Source organism: Leucoraja erinacea, chromosome 11 (genome assembly GCF_028641065.1).
Source record: "Leucoraja erinacea ecotype New England chromosome 11, Leri_hhj_1, whole genome shotgun sequence".
NCBI lineage: Eukaryota > Metazoa > Chordata > Chondrichthyes > Rajiformes > Rajidae > Leucoraja > Leucoraja erinaceus.
In genome coordinates, this window is record NC_073387.1 from 24,393,109 (window position 1) to 24,413,690 (window position 20,582).

Genomic DNA, 20,582 nt, shown 5'->3' on the forward strand with positions numbered 1-20,582 from the left:
CAGCAGCCACCTGACGTCATCACGCCCTGCGTAGGAGGGGCAATACAGGAATAGGCCCTTCGGCCCACAGTGAATGTGTTGACCACAGAATATAGAACCGTATAGTGCAAGGAGGAACTGCAGATGCTGATAGATACAAAGTGCTGGAGTAACTTAGCGGGTCAAGCAGCATCATTGAAGAACATGTTTCTGGTCGGGACTCTTCTTCAGACGATCACCCGTTCACACTAGTTCCATGTTACCCCATATTCCCATCCACTGGCGGCAATTTACAGAGGACCAATTAACACACACGCCTTTGGGGTGTGGGAGGAACCCGGACCACACGGGGAAAACCCACGTGGTCACAGGGAGAACATGGAAACTCCACACAGACTGCACCCGAGGTAAGGATCGAACCCGGGTTTGGCGCTGTGTGCCAGTGGCTCTCCTCACTGTGCCACTCGGCTGCCCGGGATGAGACAGAAGGAAGACGTTGTTTTGGGACTGAGATACAAAACCTGTGGTTGTCGAGAATGTGAAGTGAAAGAGATGTGTGGAAATACCCAACGGTGCCTGTGGTGAGATGACAGGCTCAAAGATTATAGCTCCTCTATAATCTTTGGTGTCGCCAGCGCGGGGAGAGAGTTCAGAAACACCGATGTAGAGGTTGTTGTTTGTCACTGTGACATTGACCAGCTTCTCCTTCAGATCCACTCGCTTCCCAGGTCAAAGCAGTGTCTACAGGGAGCCCGCAGGAGGCCAGGACAGGACATGCCTGCCTCTGTGGGATACGTGGAGCGCTTCTTGTTTCACTCCCGCTCATTGAGTGTTCCAGTTTTTTTTTTATTGCTGTTTTTTCCCTTTTTCCTTCCGCCCACAATATGAAAAAGCTACTTATCTTAACTACTAAACCAGGTTCGCTTCTTAATAAACAGACACCACACAAACTGTTTGGTAGACCAGTTCAAAATTTTACTTAACATCGGCCGATGGAAGGGAGGGAGAACTCCAGTCACAGACACTTGACTGTGCTCAGCCACCTTTCCTGAACAACAGAATTACATTGCCTTAAATAGGGTTTTTTTACCCCTTATCACATTCCACAGACATTAGTCATGGTCAGAGGTACTGGAAAAGGTTTCCACAGAATGCATCACATCAAACCTTTTTTTTACATGGTACAAGATATACTAAAAACATTGTCCATTTGTTTTATCTCCAAATAGACCACCCTAGCTCTCTTCGCTGCTTCCTCTGTCATTTGGTCCCTCATAAACATAGGTCATTTGTTTACAAAGATGTGACTGTCTATTTCTCGCTTCCTTTATTGCCTCCTCCCCCATAAACATTGGTCATTTGGTTTATGGCATCTTACTTTCAAAGATATCTCTCTAGCTCCTTCACTTGGGAGACAATGTTATCTCACACACCCCGCAACCTGAGGAAAGCCTAATTTGAGACTAAATATAAGCTGTAAGCTAGCCCAGAAGCCAATTTAATATCTTCTTATATTTTTAACTAAAATTCTGGCTTCATCAAATATGTAAAAGAATATGTGATTATGTTCCATTCTGTTTGTAGTTTGTTTGGTTGTTTGTTTGTCTTTTTGCACAAAGTCTGCGAGCATTGCCACTTTTCATTTACAATACAATACAATAACATTTATTGTCATTTGAGGCTCAAACGAAATTCCGTTTCCACAGCCATACAAAGACAATTTCCTACAGACATACACACAATTTAATTCACACAAACATCCATCACAGTGAACCCACTGTGATGGAAGGCGAAGTCTTTTCTCTCCCCTGTTCTCCATTTCTCTCCCGATATCCAAGCCCCAGGCAGGCGATGCCAAGTCCCACAGCCATTTTAGGCCGTGCCGGGCGATTTACGGCCCCACTCACGGTCTAAAAGTCACAACGTTGGAGCCCCTGGCCATGGAATGCCCACGGCCATGAAGCCGTGCCGGGCGATGTACGTCCCCGCTCCGGGTCGTTCCAACCCCGCGACACGGGCTGGAGAAGTCGCGTTGCGGGAGCTCCGGGAGTGCACATCTCGTATGTGTATGTGACAAATAAACTTGACTTGACTTGACAGAGAGGAAACGGTTGCCTATCTCTTCCCAGAGTGCGCATTTGCAAAGAGGGTCTGGTGAATGACCAGAGGGTCAGTTCATCCTGGTTTTCGTTTTAGAGATACAGTGTGGAACTAGGCTGAGTCCAGACCCGTGATCACCCCATACACTAGCTCTATCCTACACACTAGGGACAATTTACGTTTTACAGTAACGAATTAATCTACAAACTTGTACGTCTTTGAAATGTGGGAGGAAACTGGAGCACCCAGAGAGAACCCAGGCGGTCACAGGGAGAACGTACAATCTCCGTACAGACGGCACTCGTTGTCAGGATCTAACCCGAACTCTGTCGATGTGAGGCAGCGGATCTACCACTGTGCCACTGACGAGAATCCCGGGGATGGTTGGGTTAAGGAGCATACGACGCCTCTGGGCCTGTACTTGCTGGAGTTTAGAAGGATGAGGGAGGACCTCATTGATACTTACCAAATAGTGAAAGGCCTCGATTGAGTGGATGTGGAGAGAATGTTTCTGGGAGACGCTAGGACCAGAGAACACAGCCTCGGAATAAAAGGACTTACTGTACCTTTAGAAAAGAGATGATTAAGAATTTCTTTAGCCAGAGGGTGTTGAATCTGTGGGATTCATTACCACAGATAGTGGTGTCATAGAGTCATGTGTCACAGAAACAGGCTCTTCTGCTCAACTTGTAGGAAGGAACTGCAGATGTTGGTTTACACCAAAGATAGACACAAAATGCTGGAGTAACTCAGCGTGACAGGTAGCATCTCTGGTCTGGACTGGAAACGTCAACTATTCATATCCAGAAATGCTGCCTATCCCGCTGAGTTGCTCCAGTATGTTGTGTTTCCCTTCAGCCGCCAGCCAAGATGCCCATCTACAGTAGTTCCACCTGCCCGCGTTTGGCCAATATCCCTCTAACCCTTTCCTATGCATGTACCTGTCCAAATGTCTTTAAATATTGTTATAGTAACTGCCTCACCTACCTCCTCTGGCAGCTCGTTCCCCACACCCACCCTTTGTGTGGAAAAGTTGCACTCGGGTTCCTATTAAATCTTAATGTGTAAGAAGGAACTGCAGATGCTGGTTTAAACCGAAGATAGACACAAAAAGCTGCAGTCACTCAGCAGGACAGGCAGCATCTTTGCCCTCTCACCTTAAACCTATGACCTCTGCTTCTTGACTCCCCTACCCTGAGAGTAAACGACTGTGTTTACCCTGAGAGGAGCGAGAGGGGTAGTGAGGAGAGGGAGCCGTTCTGCAGGGTACATCACTGCCTGTGTTGTTTTCCCCTCTCTGCCCCCGCTCGGCTGCAGCAGTTCAGATGCGACCACCCCTCACCTGCAGCCCACCTTCCGCAGCGCATTAAATGCAAGTGGGGGAGGAGGGGGCAGCAGCAGGTGCAGTCAGCTGCTGCAGCTTGTCCCGCTGCGATGATGCAGACAAGGTTTGCAGCGGTTGTGAAGGGGGAAGAGAGACAGAGAAGGTTAATGGAGCAGGAGGCGGGATGCTGAGGCTGGGTTTCAGCTGTCTGGGAGGAGAGGATTAACATCCCCTCTGTTCTCCAGGGAGGGGAAGAGGGGGAATCAGTGTTCTGACGTCAACACACAGACACGGAGGATGCAGCGTGATGCTGACACTCAGACCTTCACACCAAGTCAAGGTTGGTGCTGTAAACAGATACCTCTGGCACGTCGGCTGCATTAGATTTGCGTCTGTGTTGCGGGGACAGTGAGATGTCCTTGACTGCTGCTGCTTCAGTGCATGGTCCCCGGCTGCAGTCTCCCCCCGCCGCTCGCCCCTACCCTCACATGCGGCGGGACGCCCACTGCTGCCCGCTTGAACACACCGACACACAGAGCCGCGTTGTACAGGTGCTCCGTCAGGTGAGAGTGCGGCGGGGAGGTGTGGGGTGGGGTGGGGGGAGGGTCGGGGGTTAGAGCTCTGTGCATGATACTCACCCGTGGAATACTGCTCCCAATATCGGGAGGGATTTCCCTGTTCGTTTAACCCCCGAGGTGTCGCACTTTGTGAGGTCGGATGTAAATGGAAAGTCTACAGTTAATTGAGTCATAGACTCATAGAAACATCCCTGTCCAACCCCTTGCTATTCACGTAATGGCATGACCATGAACAGTACCGATGTACAGAGTGATCTCGGGGCCCATGTCCACAGCCCCCCAAAAGTGGCAACGCAAGTAGATAGAGTGGTAAAGATGGAAGGAACTGCAGATGCTGGCTGACATCGAAGAAAGTCACAATATGCTGGAGTAACTCAGTAGGTCAGGCAGTATCTCTGGAGAGACCCTTCTTTGCCTATTCCTTTTCTCCAGAGATGCTGCCTGACCCACTGAGTTACTCCAGCATTTTGTGTCTATCTCAGGTGTACATTATGTTTGCCTTCATCGTTGGGGGCATTAAGAGTCAAGAAGTCATGTTGCCACTTTATTTTTTTTAAAAGGTTGCATTTGGAGTATTGTGTGCAATTCTGGTCGCCCCGTTGCAGGAAGGATGTGGAGGCTTTGGAGAGGGTGAGGAGGGCTTTGCCAGATTGCTGCCTGATATCAACTACAGGGAGGGATTGGTCAAACTTGGATTATTTTCTCTGGGGCATCAGAGACTGAGGAGAGACCTGATAGAAGTTTATAAAATGATGAGAGGCATAGATAGGATAGACAGCCAGAACCTTTTACCCAGGGTGGAAATGTCAAAGACTCGAGGGCGTGAGTTTAAAGGAGATGTGTGGGGTAAGTTGTTTGCACAGAGGGTGACAGCAAACATCTTCCAAAGTTAAGATCAAAAGCAGGTCTCAGGTGCCATTAGGCTGCAGCTCCACCCACTGCACAACTCTGTGTAACCCTGATATGGTTTTTAGCACATTGGCCTTCGTCAGTCGGAGAATTGAGTATAGAAGTTGGGAGATCATGTTGCAGTTATATAAGACATTGATGAGGCCACATTTAGAGTATTGTGTTCAGTTTTGGGCACTGTTATAGGAAAGATGTTGTCAAACTGGCAAGGGTGCAGAGAGGTTTTATGAGGATGTTGTCAGCACTCGAGGGCCTGAGCTACAGGGAGAGGTTGGGCATGCTAGGACTTTATTCCTTGGAGCGCAGGAGGTTGAAGGGTGATCGGTCCGAGTCAGCATGGATTTACGAAGAGGAAATCATTCTTGACTAATCTTCTGGAGATTTTTGAGGATGTAACTAGGAAAATGGACAAGGGAGAGCCAGTGGATGTAGTGTACCTGGACTTTCAGAAAGCATTTGATGAGGTCCCACGTAGGAGATTAGTGGGCAAAATGAGGGCACATGGTATTGGGGATAGAGTGCTGACATGGATAGAAAATTGGTAGGAACAAACAGGAAACAAAGAGTGGGTATTAACAAACAGGTAGACAAAAATGCTGGTGAAAATCAGCGGGTGCGGCAGCATCTATGGAACGAAGGAAATAGGCAACGTTTCGGGCTGAAACTTTGCCTATTTCCTTCGCTCCATAGATGCTGCCGTACCCGCTGAGTTTCTCCAGCATTTTTGTCTACCTTCGATTTCCCAGCATCTGCAGTTCCTTCTTGAACATTAACGAATGGGTCCCTTTCAGAATGGCAGGCAGTGACTAGTGGGGTACCGCAAGGCTCGGTGCTGGGACTGCAGCTATTTACAATATACATCAATGATTTAGATGAAGGGATTCAAAGTAACATTAGCAAATTTTCAGATGACACAAAGTTGGGTGGAGGAGTGAACTGTGAGGAGGATGCTATGAGAATGCAGGGTGACATGGACAGGTTGGGTGAGTGGGCAGATGCATGGCAGATGCAGTTTAATGTGGATAAATGTGAGGTTATCCACTTTGGTGGCAAAAACAGGAAGGCAGATTATTATCTAAATGGTGTCAAGTTGAGAAAAGGGGAAGTACAATGGGATCTGGAGGTCCTTGTTCATCAGTCAATGAAAGTAAGCGTGCTGGTATAGCAGGCAATGAAGAAAGCGAATGGCATGTTGGCCTTCATAACAAGAAGAGTTGAGTATAGGAGCAAAGAGGTCCTCCTGTAGTTGTACAGGGCCCTAGTGAGACCACACCTATAGAGTATTGTGTGCAGTTTTAGTCTCCAAATTTGAGGAAGGACATTCTTGCTATTGAGGGAGTGCAGCGTAGGTTCACAAGGTTAAGGGCCTGTCCCACGAGCATGCGACCAAACCGGAAACCGGAAGCGGGGGCCGCGCGGAGGTCGAGTGATCCACGTACAGGGCCGGTCCCACCAGCATGCGCCTCCACAAGCGCGACCAAACCAGAGGCGGGGGCCGCGCGGAGGTCGAGTGAGTGACATGAAGTTCGAGTGAAGTGCGCGGGAAGTTCGGCGTCAAGACGTGCGTACGGCCTTGAGGCGGCTGTGGGCCGGCAGGCCGTTGCCGCGTGGAGTTTTTGAACACGGACAGTTTTTTGGAGCCCCTCGCGATGTCGGGACAAGCTCCACACAACTCCATACGGCTCCGGCGATCGAAGTGGGACTGGCCCCGTGAGGCCGTACGGCTCAAGAGACCACATTAGGTCGCGCTTGCCGCATGGAGTTGCATACTCGTGGGACAGGCCCTTTTATTCCCAGGATGGCGGGAATGAATATGCTGAGAGAATGGAACGGCTGGGCTTGTATACTCTGGAATTTAGAAGGATTAGAGGGAATCTTATTGAAACATATAAGATTATTAAGGGATTGGACACGCTAGAGGCAGGAAACATGTTCCCGATGTTGGGGGAGTCCAGAACCAGGGGCCACAGTTCAAGAGTAAGGGGCAAGCCATTTAGAATGGAGATGAGGAAGCACTTTTTCACACGGAGTTGTGAGTCGATGGAATTCTTTGCCTCAGTGGGCGGTGGAGGCCGGTTCTCTGGATACATTCAAGAGAGAGCTAGATAGGGCTCTTAAAGATAGTGGAGTCAGGGGATATGGGGAGAAAGCAGGAACGGGGCACTGATTGTGGATGATCAGCTGGCTCGAAGGGCCGAATGACTTGCTGCTGCACCTATTGTCTATTGTCTATCTTATTGAGGTGTCCAAAATCATGAAAGATAGGGTGAATGCAGAGGATTTTCCCAGAATATGGGAATCAAGAACCAGAGGACATAGATTTAAGGTGAGAGGGGAAATATTTAATAGGAACCAAAGGGGCAATGTTTTCACACGGTGGGTATATGGAATGAGCTGCCAGAGGAGCTACTTGAAGCAGGTACTATAACAACATTTTAAAATACATTTGGTCAAGTACATGGATAGGAAAGGTTTAGAAGGATAGACACTAAGTACTGGAGTAATTCACCGTGTCAGGCAGCATCTCTGGAGAAAAAGGATAGGTGATGTTTTGGTTTGGAATGCTTCTTCAGACACTGAAGAACAGTCGTGAGACTGACTGAAGAAGGGTCCGAACCCGAAACGCCACCCATCATTTTTCTTCAGGGAAGGTTTAGAGGTAAATGGGCCAAACATGCGCAGGTGGGACTAGTGTAAATGGGGCTTGTTGGATGAGCTGGGCCAACGGGTCTGTTTGCGTGCCGTGTGAGTCTGTGACACAAGAGGTAATGGCCACACTACAAAGGACTGCACTGATCGAGGGATCTTTCTGCTTTCAGACGAGTGTGGAGGATGGAGAATGAGGGAAGTGAAGAGGATACTCGTCCTCAGGGCCTCTACACCATCTTCGCTGCCATCCTTGTGTTCTTCCTGATGGGGCTGCTGGGCATCCTGCTGTGCCGCCTCCTGCAGGAGAAAGGCTACCGGTGCCGCACGTCCCGGCAGCTGGACACAGAGCGGGAGGCCGGGCCGGTGGACGAGGGTCAGTGTGCATTGTGACCAGGGCCACACCACACTGGTCCAGTCAAACCACTCCACTCCACACCACACTCCACCACACCCCACACCACACCCTACCCCACCCACATCCCACACCATAGCCCACACCACACCCCACACCACAGCCCACACCACACCCCACACCACACCCCACACCCCACACCATACCCCACACCATACCCCACACCATACCCCACACCATACCCCACACCATACCCCCCCATACCCCACACCATACCCCACACCATACCCCACCACACCCCACACCATACCCCACACCACACCCCACACCCCACACCCCACACCATACCCCACACCATACCCCACACCATACCCCACACCATACCCCACCCACACCATACCCCACACCATACCCCACACCATACCCCACACCCATACCCCACACCATACCCCACACCACCCCACACCATACCCCACACACCATACCCCACACATCCATACCATACCCCACACCATACACCCACACACCATACCCCACCATACCCCCACCACCACCCCCACCACATACATACACCCACACCATACCCCACACCATACCCCACACACACCCCCACACCCCACCCCACCCCCACCCCACCCCACACCCCACACCCACACCCCACCCCCCACCCCACCCCACACCCCCACACCCACACCCCACACCCACACCACACACCACCCCCACACCATGGCCCCACACCCAACCCCACACCACACCCCACACCATAACCCACACCCCACCCCACACCCCACCCCACACCCACACCCCACCCCACACCCCACACACACCCACACCACACCATACCCCACACCATACCCCACACCATACCCCACACCCCACACCCCACCCCACACCCCACACCCCCCCCACACCACACACCATACCCCACACCATACCCCACACCATACCCCACACCATACCCCACACCATACCCACACACCATACACCACACACCCACAGACATGCACCCCACCCCACCCCCACACCCCACCCCACACCCCACACCCCCACACCCCACACCCACACCCCCCACCCACACCCCCCCACATGTCCCCACACCATTCCCCCCACACCATACCCCACACCATACCCCACACCATACCCCACACCATAGTACCACACCATACCCCACACCATACCCCACACACCCATACCCCCACCATACCCACCCACACCACCCACCCACCCCACACACCACACCACACCCCACACCACACCCCACACCACACCCCACACACCACACCCCACCCCACACTACACCAGACACCATACCCCACCACACACCACACCATACCCCACAATACACCACACCCCACACCATACCCCACAATACACCACATCACACCCTGCACCATAGCCCACCCCACCCCACCCCACCCCACCACACGGGCGGGAGGTTGGGCCAGAGGCCAAGGGTCAGTGTCCACCCCCAACCTGAACGTCCACTGTAGTCAAGGCCACACCACACGAGCCCGAGCAGACTTACACTTGGCCAACACATTCTCCCGATTGCCAAACATTTTAACTCCCCTTCCCATCCCCACAGTGGTGGCCTTGACAGGTCCAGCATGGAAACAGAGCCTTCGGCCCTCAATATACTAAAGTCACAGTCATACAGCATGGGAACAGACCATGCAGTCCAACTTGCCATCACCGACTCAAAAATGCGCCATCTACAATCTGACCGCGTTTGTCCCATATGTCTCTAAACCTTTCCTGTCCATTAACCTGTCCAAGTGTCCATTAAATGCTGTTTTAGTACCTGCCTCAACTACCTCCTCTGGCAGCTTGATTCATATACCCTCCACCCTCTGCATGACAAATGTCGTCTTTCAAGTTTCTACTAAATCTTTCCCCTCTCAACTTAAACCTACATCCTCTCGTTCTTGATTCCAAATACTCGTGGTAAAAGATTGTAGGCATTCAACTTATCGATCATGCTTCTCATGACTGTGCATTTACCTTATCTATTCCCCTCGTGATTTTATACACCTCTATAAGATCTCCCCACATCCTCCTGCGCTCCTAGGAATAAAGTCCTAGCCTGCCTAGCCTCTCAGGGTCTCATCCTTGTAAATCTATTCACTCTTTCCAGCTTAACTACATCCATGTACCTGTCCTACAGCAGGACGACCAGAACTGAACACAATACTCCAGGTGCAGCCTCGCCAATGTCCTGTACAACTGTAGCCTATACTCAATACTTGTCCCTCTCCCTGTGCTTACCTTCCCCTGTAGATGTACACGATACAAACCAGGACACGCTGGGGCAGATTGTGCAGTGTATCCTCAACAACAAAGGTGAGATCCTTCGGCGGGGCAAAGGTGGGTCTCTGACGTGCTGCTGTCTCTGCACCAACCCATCAAACACACCATGGACAGAGCGGAACTGGCTTCACTTTACCGTTTAGTTTAGATGAGAGCTACAGTGCAAAAACAGGCCCTCTGCCCACCGAGCCCGCACCGACCAGCGATCACCCTGTACGCTAATTCTACCCCATGTGCTAGGGACAATTTACAATTATACCAAGACAATTAACCAACAAATTGTACGTCTTTGGAGTGCGGGAGGAAACTGGAGCACCCGGTGAAAAATCCGTGCAAACAATACCCGTAGTCGGGATCGAACCTGGGTCTCTGGCGCTGTGAGGCAGCGGCTCTACTGCTACACCCTATTCTTCTCTAAATCTTAAATTAAATCTTAGAGGGAAGAGTGTTTAATAATGTGTGGGAAGGAACTGCAGATGCTGGTTTATGTCGGAGATAGACACAAAAAGCGGGGAAAGACAGGGGGGTCAGGCAAAATCAGTCTGAAGAAAAGTCCTGACCTGAAACGTCACCTATTCCTTTTTTCCAGTGTCTAATTATCGTGTAATGAAAAGGGAACATTGAAATTCTTACTTGCTGCAGCTTAACAGGCCTGTAAACACAAGAACACAGATAAATATTTACAAATCAATAATGCAATTAATTAATAGTCATTGTACCAGGTAACCATGTAACCATCACAATACAAAGCCGACGTCCCTAGTATAGTGCAGGCAGTTTGTAGTTTGGGGTTTAGTTGGAGTTCGTAGTGTTCACGAGCCTGATGGTTGTTGGGATGAATCTGTTACTGAAAAAGACACAAAGTGCTGGAGTAACTCAGCGGGTCAGGCAGCATCTCTGGAGAATATGGATAGGGGATGTTTCAGGTCGGGACCTTTCTTCAGACTGATTGTAGGGGTGGAGGGGATGAATGTATGAATGTTGGTGGTGATGACCCCCCCCCTCTTTGTGCCCCCTCCCTCCACCAGCTAATGCGGAGGCTCTGCAGGAGATGCTGAAGCAGCATGAAGAGATGAAGCTGCCAGAGCACAGGTGAGGGGACGCTGAGCGCCGGGCCGCGTGGGACCGGTCACGCAGCCTGACCCACCCCTGACACCATCCGCCGTCCCACGTGGTGCAGAGGTAGGGCCTCTGTAAATTGTCCCTAGTGTGTAGGGAGTGGATGAGAAAGTGGGATAATATAGAACTAGTGTGAACGGGCGATCGATGGTTGCCGTGGACTTTATTGGGCTGAAGGACCTGTTTCCATGCTGAATCTTTCAGAAAAAAACTTCAACCTGTCTAAAACCTGCCCAGACAGGATTAATTCGGGGTGATCAGCATGGTTTTAGACGCGGGAGATGGTGTCTCACAAATTTGATTCAACTACTTGAAGAAGTAAACAAGAATCCCCCCCCCCCAGCTTCTTCTTCTTCTTCTTTGGAGTTTTACGGCAGCCGGCATCCGCAATGTTGCATTGCTGCCACCTTCTGGCTTCATTCCACAGTACTCATGACTTTACATTATATCCTTTTTATAAGCCCAGAGGCCCTCAAGAAATCAAACAACAACTTTATTCCTTTTCCTTTCCCTCCACACTCTAGAATGTTCTTTACTGATATTTCTGTCAATCCAATTTTCCTCATTTCAATGATCATAAGCCCTCTTTCTGTCTCGTATCTCCTACATGCAATTAGGGCATGCTGAACTGTTTCTGGCTGATGGCATTCCTCACACAGCCCAGTAGGGTGTTTTCCCAATATTTTTAATGTGCTGTTCAGGTGAGTGTGTCCTATCCGTAATCTTATTAATACTACCTGTTCCCTCCTGTTCCCCCCCCTCTTCTTGCTGTAATGCCCACTCTGTTTTGTAGCGAATAGAGGTGTCTCCCCTTTGTCTCCTGTTCCCAGTATTGTTGCCATTCCTGATTTATTTTCTTCCACACAATGTGTTTTCCTTCAGATTTGGATAGTTGTAAGTTTACCTCTATGTTTCTTTTTTTTACAGCCTCCTTTGCTAATTTATCCACCTTTTCATTCCCTTGAACACCAATGTGTGCTGGGACCCACAACAAAGTCACGTCACTGCCCCTCCTTGTCACTTGGCTTAATAGTAGCAGGATTTCATATACTAAGTCAGGCCGCCTATGGGATGCACCAGACCCAATACTCTGGATTGCAGATAATGAGTCGCTACATATTAATACTTTACATGACTGCATCTGTTCCATCCACCGAACTGCCATCAAAATAGCGTACAGTTCCACTGTATATACTGTCAAATAGTTATTTGTTCTTTTGTAAAGCTCAACATTCATCCCCTGGACTACCACAGCCGCCCCTGTTGTTTCAGCTACTGGGTCCTTTGATCCATCTGTGAAAATTAAGAGGTGTTCCCTGTATTTATTATCTATATGGTTATGATATTCTGTCTTTAGGTCTGAATTTTTGTTCCTCCTTTTTGCCTCCCATGTCTCCAGATCAACTTTTGGGATGTTCAGTAACCATATTGGCACAGATGGCCACAATACTGCAGGGCAAAACTCTTTGTCCTCTACTCCCATGTCCCTTGCCACAACTCCTCCAACCCAGCCGAAGCTTCCAGACTGAGCCACCCCTCTCTCCCAGCACTCCTGTACTACCTGTTTTGTTGGGTGGTTCTCTCCATGACCCTTAAGGCTTAGCCAGTAATTAGCCATTAGTCGTCTGCGGCGCAGTCTCAATGGCATCTCCCCAGTTTCCACCTGTAGTGCACATACAGGTGACGTCCGCACACCTCCTATACAGATTCTTAGAGCTTCCGCTTGGACTTTGTCCAACTCAGACAACACTGACTTAGATGCTGACCCTTAAGCTATACTGCCATACTCTAGTCTGGATCTGATCAATGATACATAAATACGTTTAAGAGATAATACATCTGCTCCCCACTCTAAACCTGCCAAGCATCTCATTACATTGATGGCTTTTTTGCATTTTTCAATTATTTTTGTAATGTGGACCCTCCATGTTAATCTGGAGTCAAAATGAACCCCCAGGAAACGGAAATGTTTTACTCTTTCCAAATTGTTGCCGTATAGTTTTAACTGGACATCCTCTTTAATTTTTTTCCTTGTGAAAACCATTGTCTTTGTCTTCTCTATAGAGAATTTAAAACCCCATTTCCCTCCCCACTCTTCCACCTGGGCTATCCCTTGCTGTACTTTTTCCACGATAAAATCTATATTCCTCCCCCTTCTCCATAGGCTGCCATCATCTGCAAAGAGCGATCGCCCCATCACTGGTTGAATGTTTGCAAATATATCATTGATCATGATTGAGAATAGGATCGGGCTTATCGCACATCCCTGGGGACCCCCCCCCCCCCCCCCAGCTTCTGAAGGCAAGCAAGGCCATTCACTCCCTCAACTATCCTCAGGTGTTGCTACTTTTAGGAACAATGGACTTGGATCCCAAGGTCCCTCTGTTCATCAACATTCCTTAACGGCCTATAATTTTGCTGGAAGATAAACACAAAATGCTGGAGTAACCCAGCGGGACAGGCAGCTTCTCTGGAGGAATGGGTGATGTTTCTTCTCTTCTTCTTAAGCTGGCTATACCATACCCTTATTTGTCTTTGTTTCAATAACCTGGATGTCACAGACTGTGTCTGACCCATCTTTATTTATTTATTTTATTTTTAAAACAAACAAACAGTTACCAAATTAAAATATTGTCAACTTTATCAACAATACACTCGACACAGTACTGCACAGTACACGCCTCTTTGCATCACGGAACGGCACGCTGGGCATCTTGGAAAGGCGGCTCATGTTGCGTGGGGCCGGCTCTCGGGAAAGAACCCGTGCCTTGGGTCCTATGAGCAATTTCGACGGAGCGGGGGTAAGCTCGGTCAGAAACGCTCCACAACACCCCCCTCCCCCTGAGGAAGAACGCTTTGGCTGAAGGTAACCAAATTCCTAACCCTGAGTAAATTGAGGTAAAAGCCTTTGGCTGAAGGTAGCAAGTCCTGCATGGCGTGTCGACTGATGCCTGCTATGGCGTGTCGACTGATGCCCGCTACCGGGAGCAGTGCCCCAGGCGGAAAATGTACATCGCCAACATGTGCCATCTAGGAAGGCGCTCGGAATACATATACCTCCGCAGGGTCCCGAGATGGAGAGCCGCTACCTGGGTACGATCGCAGATCAGTGACTGACCGCCTTCCTCCAACGCGAGATTCAGAACCCCAGCAGAGACCCAGTGATTCCTATCTCCCCAGAAGAAGTTCACCAAACTCTGGATCATGGTGACAAAGATAGAAGACAGGACCAGGGTGGCCAGCTGGTACCACAAGATAGAGGCCACCACCTGATTTATGACCAGCGCTCTACCCTGGTAAGGGACCCCAACGAGGCCTGACCAGTGCCCTTTCATCTCCAGTTCCTGCCAGATCTCCGGCCAAGCCCCCTCAGTGGGACTCGGTTAGACCACCAGGTAGAGGTGGTGCGCGGTGCTCCACGCATAAGGTATCATCTCCTCCAGCTGGAGGTCCACCTCCCATTGACCCACAAGGAGTCTGGAACACTTTTCCCAGTTGATCCTGGCGGATTATGCAGCCGAGAAAATCTGCTGGCACTCGCACATCCTCCGCAGGTCGGTGAACTTAAGGAGCATACCATCGGCATAGGCCGAGAGAACCACCTCCACCCCCGGTCCTGGCAAAGCCAGGCCTGTCAACCTCCTCCGAAGAAGGCACAGGAATGGCTCCACATAGACCCGAGTACAGCTGGCCTGACATGCAACATCCCTGGCGTGAATGGGGGCCAACAAAGAACCGTTAGCGTTAACGAGGCGATCTGCTCGCACGTACAAATGCCGGATCCCTTCCACAAAATGCAGCCCAAGTCCAAACGCTTGCAGAGTCCCAAGAAGGTAGTTGTGAGTGATGGGATGATGTAGAGGGAGCTTCACTCTGTGTCTGACCTGTGCCCGTTTGTTGTTGCAGCCCGCTGTTCCCGGAGCCACTGACCACACTCTCCGCCGCTCCGTTCTCTCACCACCACACCGTGCACGGGGGCGGGACTGGGGTTCCCCACGCGGTGTGTCTGCACTGTAGCCGGCAGGGGAGGTCAGCGATAGGTCAGGCACGGAACCACCCACTGCGGGGCAAGGTCTGTGGCCCCAGGGGCGAGGTGACTGTCTTCTCCGTGGGCAGGTAAACCCCACCCCCCCTTGTGTGTGTGTGTGTGTGAGAGAGCGCAGCGCCAGAAACCCGGGTTCAATCCTGACCGCTGCTGTTGTCTGTGTGGCGTTTACATGCTCTCCCTGTAAGTCTGGGTTTCCTCCGGGTGCTCCAGTTTCCTCCCACATCCATAAGACGCATGGGTTTGTAGGTTAATTGTCCCTCTGTAAATTTCCCCCAATGTTCATAAATTCTAGGAGTTGAATCAGGCCATGCGGCCCATTAATGTCTACTCTGCCATTCAGCCATGGCTGATCTGTCTTTCCCTCTCAACCCCATTCTTCTGCCTTCTCCCCATCATCCCTGACACCCTTACTGATCAAAAAATGTGTAGGAGTGGAGAGAAAGTGAAATAACATAGAACTAGTATGAATGGGTGAATGATGGTTGGCGTGGACCAAGTCTGAGCTGGGATTGTCTGCTGGTTTCTGTCTGAGCTGGTATTGTCTGTTGGTCTCTATCTGAGCTGGCATTGTCTGCTGGTCTGTCTGAGCTGGGATTGTCTGCTGGAGCCTGAGCGTGGATAGTCTTCTGGTGTCTGAGCTGGGATTGTCTGCTGGTGTCTGAGCTGGGATTGTCTGCTGGTGTCTGAGCTGGGATTATCTGATGGTCTCTCTCTGAGCTGGGATTATCTGGTGGTCTCTGTCTGAGCTGGGATTGTCTGCTGGTGTCTGTCTGAGCTGGGATTATCTGCTGGTGCCTGAGCTGGGATTATCTGCTGGTCTCTGAGCTGGGATTATCTGTTGGTCTCAGAGCTGGGATTGTCTGCTGGTCTCTCATCCTCTCTTCTTGCGCCAGGTTTAGGGTCACCCACATCGAGCGGTTTCGGACGGGGAAGGAGCCAAACCCGCCGCCCCTAGAGGAGTCACATGTCGCGTCGGTCAAGGACATGGCCACGGATCGGGGGGACGGGAGCGTGGAGTCGACGATCACCGATACTGCGGCGTCGGAGCCCAGACCAGTGGTGAGTCTCTGTGTGTGTGTCTTTGTCTTTGTGTGTGTGTGTCTCTGTGTGTGTGTGTCACTAACCAGTGCTGCTCTCTGTCCTGCCCCAGGAGCTACTGGCCCCGCTGCCGCCAGGCTGCCCGTTGTTGACGGTGATGACGGGAGGAAGCGAGGCCCATGACCGGTGACGCAGGGTCATAGGCCGCCCATGATGGAGGGGAGAGTCTACCGGCAACCTCGTTCCCCCTCCCGGTGGCACGGTGGCCCCCACAGTCCCGGGATTCCAGGGAGACTTGGTGGGGCCGGAGCGGAGGGATACGGGGGGGGGGGGGGGCAGGAAAGGGCTCCCCCACTCCTACCCCTCCCCCCCAGGCTGTGACCGCATGCGGGAAGTGTGGAATCACCGTCTGTATTAGCAGCGCCACGGGAGAGTATCGATCCTGGGCGTAAACATCACCACCAAGCACACCAACACCTCCACTTCCTCAGGGGGTTGTGGAAGCTCACCAAGTCTCCAGAACCCTCACCAACTCCGACAGATGCACCCTAGAAAGCATTCCGTCGGGTTGCTTCTTTTGGGAACAGCTCTGCACAAGACTGTGAGAGACTGCAGAGAATTGTGGATGTAGCCCAGACCATCACACAGACTAGACACCCCACCATTGACACCATCTATGCCACGCTGCCTCAGGAAAGCAGCCGACCTAATCAAAGACTTGCCCCTGTCCCACCCCCATCATTCCTTCTTCTCCCCGCTCCCATCCAGCAGAAAATACGGAAGCTTGAAAGCACGCACCACCAGACTCAGAAACAGCTTCTTCCCCTCTGTTATCAGGCTTCTGAACGGCACTTCCATAAGCTAGGGTGGCCGATCTTCCAACCTACCTCATTGAGAACATTGCACTTTTTCTCCGTAACTGTAATAGCATAATGTTGTAACACCATAACACTTCTGCACTCTGGTATTCTTCTTTTTGCACTACCTGTTGTACTTGTGTATGGCTTGATTGTATTTATGTCTAGTATTATCTGATGCGTTTGAATAGCACACAAACAAACAATTTTCACTGTATCTGGATACATGTGACAACAATAAACTAATGCTAATGAATGTGTTCAATGGCCACACACACACGCGCACACACACACCCGGCTCCTGTCAGGGATTAATTAACAGTGCAACAAACCCACACTGATTTTGGAGCCAGCGTTATTCCTCACTAGGAATGATCTTCAGTTCTCGGAAGTTAGAGGATTCTTAAACTAGAGGGCACTGCTTAAGGAGAGAGGGGAGTGATTTAAGTGAGACCACGGGGGCAATATTTTCACTCAAAGAGCAGTCTGTATCTGTAACAAGCTGCTAGTGGAATCTATACAAGCGGATACAATTACAGCTTTTAAAAGAAAAGTCTGAAGAAGGTTTCCAACCCGAAACATCATCTTCCCATGTTCTCCAGAGATGCTGCCTGACCTGCTGAGTTACTCCAGCACTTTGTGTCCCTTTGAATTTTAAAGTACGTTTGGATAGACATACAGCACAGAAACAGGCCCCTCGGCCCAACTTGCCCATGCCGACCAAGCTACCCAATCTACACTCGTCCTATTTACACGCATATGGACCACATCCCTCTAAACCTTTCCTATCCATGTACCTGTTCTTCTTGCGTATGGCGTGCACAGCCTAATGTTGTAGGACAACTTGTTCTATTTGAACTTACTTGATTATGCACGCCAGGTTGATTGCATTCGTCTAAACAGGGCGGACCATGTGAAGGTTGCAATCTTCCACCCCATGTACCTGTTAAATTGTCTTTTAAATGTTGTTATAGTACCTGCCTCAACTGCCTCCTCTGGCAGCTCATTCCGTATACCAACCACCCTCTGTGTGGAAAAGTTGGCACTCAGGTTCCTATTAAATCTTTCCTATTTCACCTCTTTCCTCTTTCACCTCTTGCCATAGAGGGAGTACAGAGAAGGTTCACCAGACTGATTCCTGGGATGTCAGGACTTTCATATGAAGAAAGACTGGATAGACTCGGTTTGTACTCGCTAGAATTTAGAAGACTGAGGGGGGATCTTATAGAAACTTACAAAATTCTTAAGGGGTTGGGCAGGCTAGATGCAGGAAGATTGTTCCCGATGTTGGGGAAGTCCAGAACAAGGGGTCACAGTTTAAGGATAAGGGGGAAATCTTTTAGGACCGAGATGAGGAAAAAACATTTTTCACACAGACTGGTGAATCTCTGGAATTCTCTGCCACAAGGTAGTTGAGGCCAGTTCGTTGGCTGTATTTAAGAGGGAGTTAGATGTGGCCCTTGTGGCTAAAGGGACCAGGGGGTATGGAGAGAAGGCAGGTACAGGATACTGAGTTGGATGATCAGCCATGATCATATTGAATGGTGGTGCAGGCTCGAAGGGCCGAATGGCCTACTCCTGCACCTATTTTCTATGTTTCTATGTTAAACCTAATTTAAGGTTTCTGGTTCTTGGCTCTCCTGCTCTGGGTAAAAGACTCTGCACATTATGTTTAGGACAGGTTTAGAGGGATATGGGCTAAGTACAAGCAAGTGCGACTAGCGCAAAATGCCAACTTGGTCAGCATGGACAAGGTGGGCCGAAGGGTCTGTTTTCATACTGTGCAGCTCTGTGACAGTGTACAGCTCAGACCATCTACCCTGTGGTGTCTCTGAGGAAGACAATCCTCCACTCTCTCGCCCATGAGGATTTAGCCAAATCTCCTTTGATAGTAGCACACAAAATGCTGGAGTAACTCAGCAGCATCTTTACTTTAGAGATACAGCGTGGAAGCAGGCCCTTTGGCACATCATATCCACACTGACCAGCGATCACCCCCTACACATACACCATCCTACACTCTAGGGACAATTTACACAAGCCAATTAATCTACAAACCTGTACGTCTTTGGTGTGTGGGAAGGAACCGGAACACCTGGAGCAAACCCACGCTGTCACAGAGAGAACGCACAATCTCCATGCAGACATCATCGACAGTCAGGATCGAACCCGGGTCTCTGGTGCTGCAAGGCAGCAGCTTTACCTTTGCGTTATGGTGCTGCCCACGTCTGGGGAACGTGGATAGGTGAGGCTTTGGGTCAGGACCCTTCTTCTGTCCTTTGAAATCTTCTGTGGTCGACTGATTCACATCAATGGCAAAGATGAAAATGGAACGGGCCCTTTGGAGACGTGACCCAAGGGACACCCCCTTCATATCCGGGATGAGCTGAACAATCCTAGGGTCTGACTCCAACAGCTCCAAGGAGTCTTCATATAACATGGTGTGTGTGGTGGACAGAGACCACTCGTACCTCTAGTCTGTGCTATCTCTGCTCCACACCAACCTCCTGCCCCCTCTCCATTCCCTCCCTCCCTCCCCCCACATCATCATTCCTGTTCCTTCCTTTAGTTTAGTTTATTTTAGAGATACAGAAATCATATCCACTCCCTACACACTAGGGGCAATTTACAGAACCCATAAACCCACACGTCTTTGGGGTGTGGGAAGAAACGTGGACCCACGCAATCACAGGGAGAACGTACAAACTCCATACAGACAGCAGCTGTAGTCAGGATTGAACCCTTGTCTCTGGCACAGTGAGGCAGCAACTCTACTGCTGTGCCATTGTGCCGCCCAATACAGATGGCCCACTCTTTGCACTGCCTGTTCCACTTTGGATTGTTCTCTCTGGAACACCGGATGTTGCAGGGAGACCAGATAGAAGTATATAAAATTATGGGCTCCTGTCACCCAGCGTCTGGTCATTGTGGTCTCCCCTCGCCTGGCGAACCCTGCTCACAGTGGCTGCCTTTTACCACCGCAGTTGCGTGAAACTTAGTGTTTGCAATAATAGGTAGAAAATACTGGAGTAGAGACCCAAAATGCTGGAGTAACTCAGCGGGACAGGCAGCATCTCTGGTGCCGCGGAAGGAATGGGTGATGTCATCAATTTCGCAGGTGACAATCTTAAACCAAGATCAATAAAAGTTCACGGTGAGACGCTGAGTAAGTTTGCCCACTTCCCTTCACTCTCTGTGTGACTGTGCCCGTGCAATGGGGCGCAGGGGTGGAGGGCTGACTGGGGTTGATGCTGGTGGAGAGGCCGGAGCTGGGATCGAACCCGCGGCCCCGGGGGCCATGTCTCCGCTCGCCGCAGAGGGC

At 50.4% G+C, this 20,582-nt stretch overlaps 1 protein-coding gene across 3 annotated transcripts; it reads left to right on the top strand.

The window, feature by feature from the left end:
• The first annotated feature begins 14 nt into the window (after nucleotides 1–14).
• Nucleotides 15–18,606, top strand: LOC129701589 (RELT-like protein 2). 3 transcript variants are annotated; one of them, XM_055642864.1, is made up of 7 exons: nucleotides 15–386; nucleotides 7,710–7,912; nucleotides 10,169–10,231; nucleotides 11,227–11,290; nucleotides 15,224–15,433; nucleotides 16,259–16,424; nucleotides 16,516–18,603. In XM_055642864.1, the coding sequence occupies exons 1-7, from the start codon at nucleotides 358–360 to the stop codon at nucleotides 16,591–16,593; spliced, it is 813 nt and encodes a 270-aa protein (XP_055498839.1). In that variant the 5' UTR covers nucleotides 15–357; the 3' UTR covers nucleotides 16,594–18,603. The 3 variants fall into 3 exon arrangements, with proteins under 3 accessions (XP_055498839.1, XP_055498840.1, XP_055498838.1); XM_055642865.1 differs by lacking the exon at nucleotides 15–386 and adding an exon at nucleotides 3,542–3,743 and having other exon boundaries at nucleotides 16,516–18,604; XM_055642863.1 differs by lacking the exon at nucleotides 15–386 and adding an exon at nucleotides 3,790–3,966 and having other exon boundaries at nucleotides 16,516–18,606.
• The last annotated feature ends 1,976 nt before the right edge of the window (nucleotides 18,607–20,582 follow it).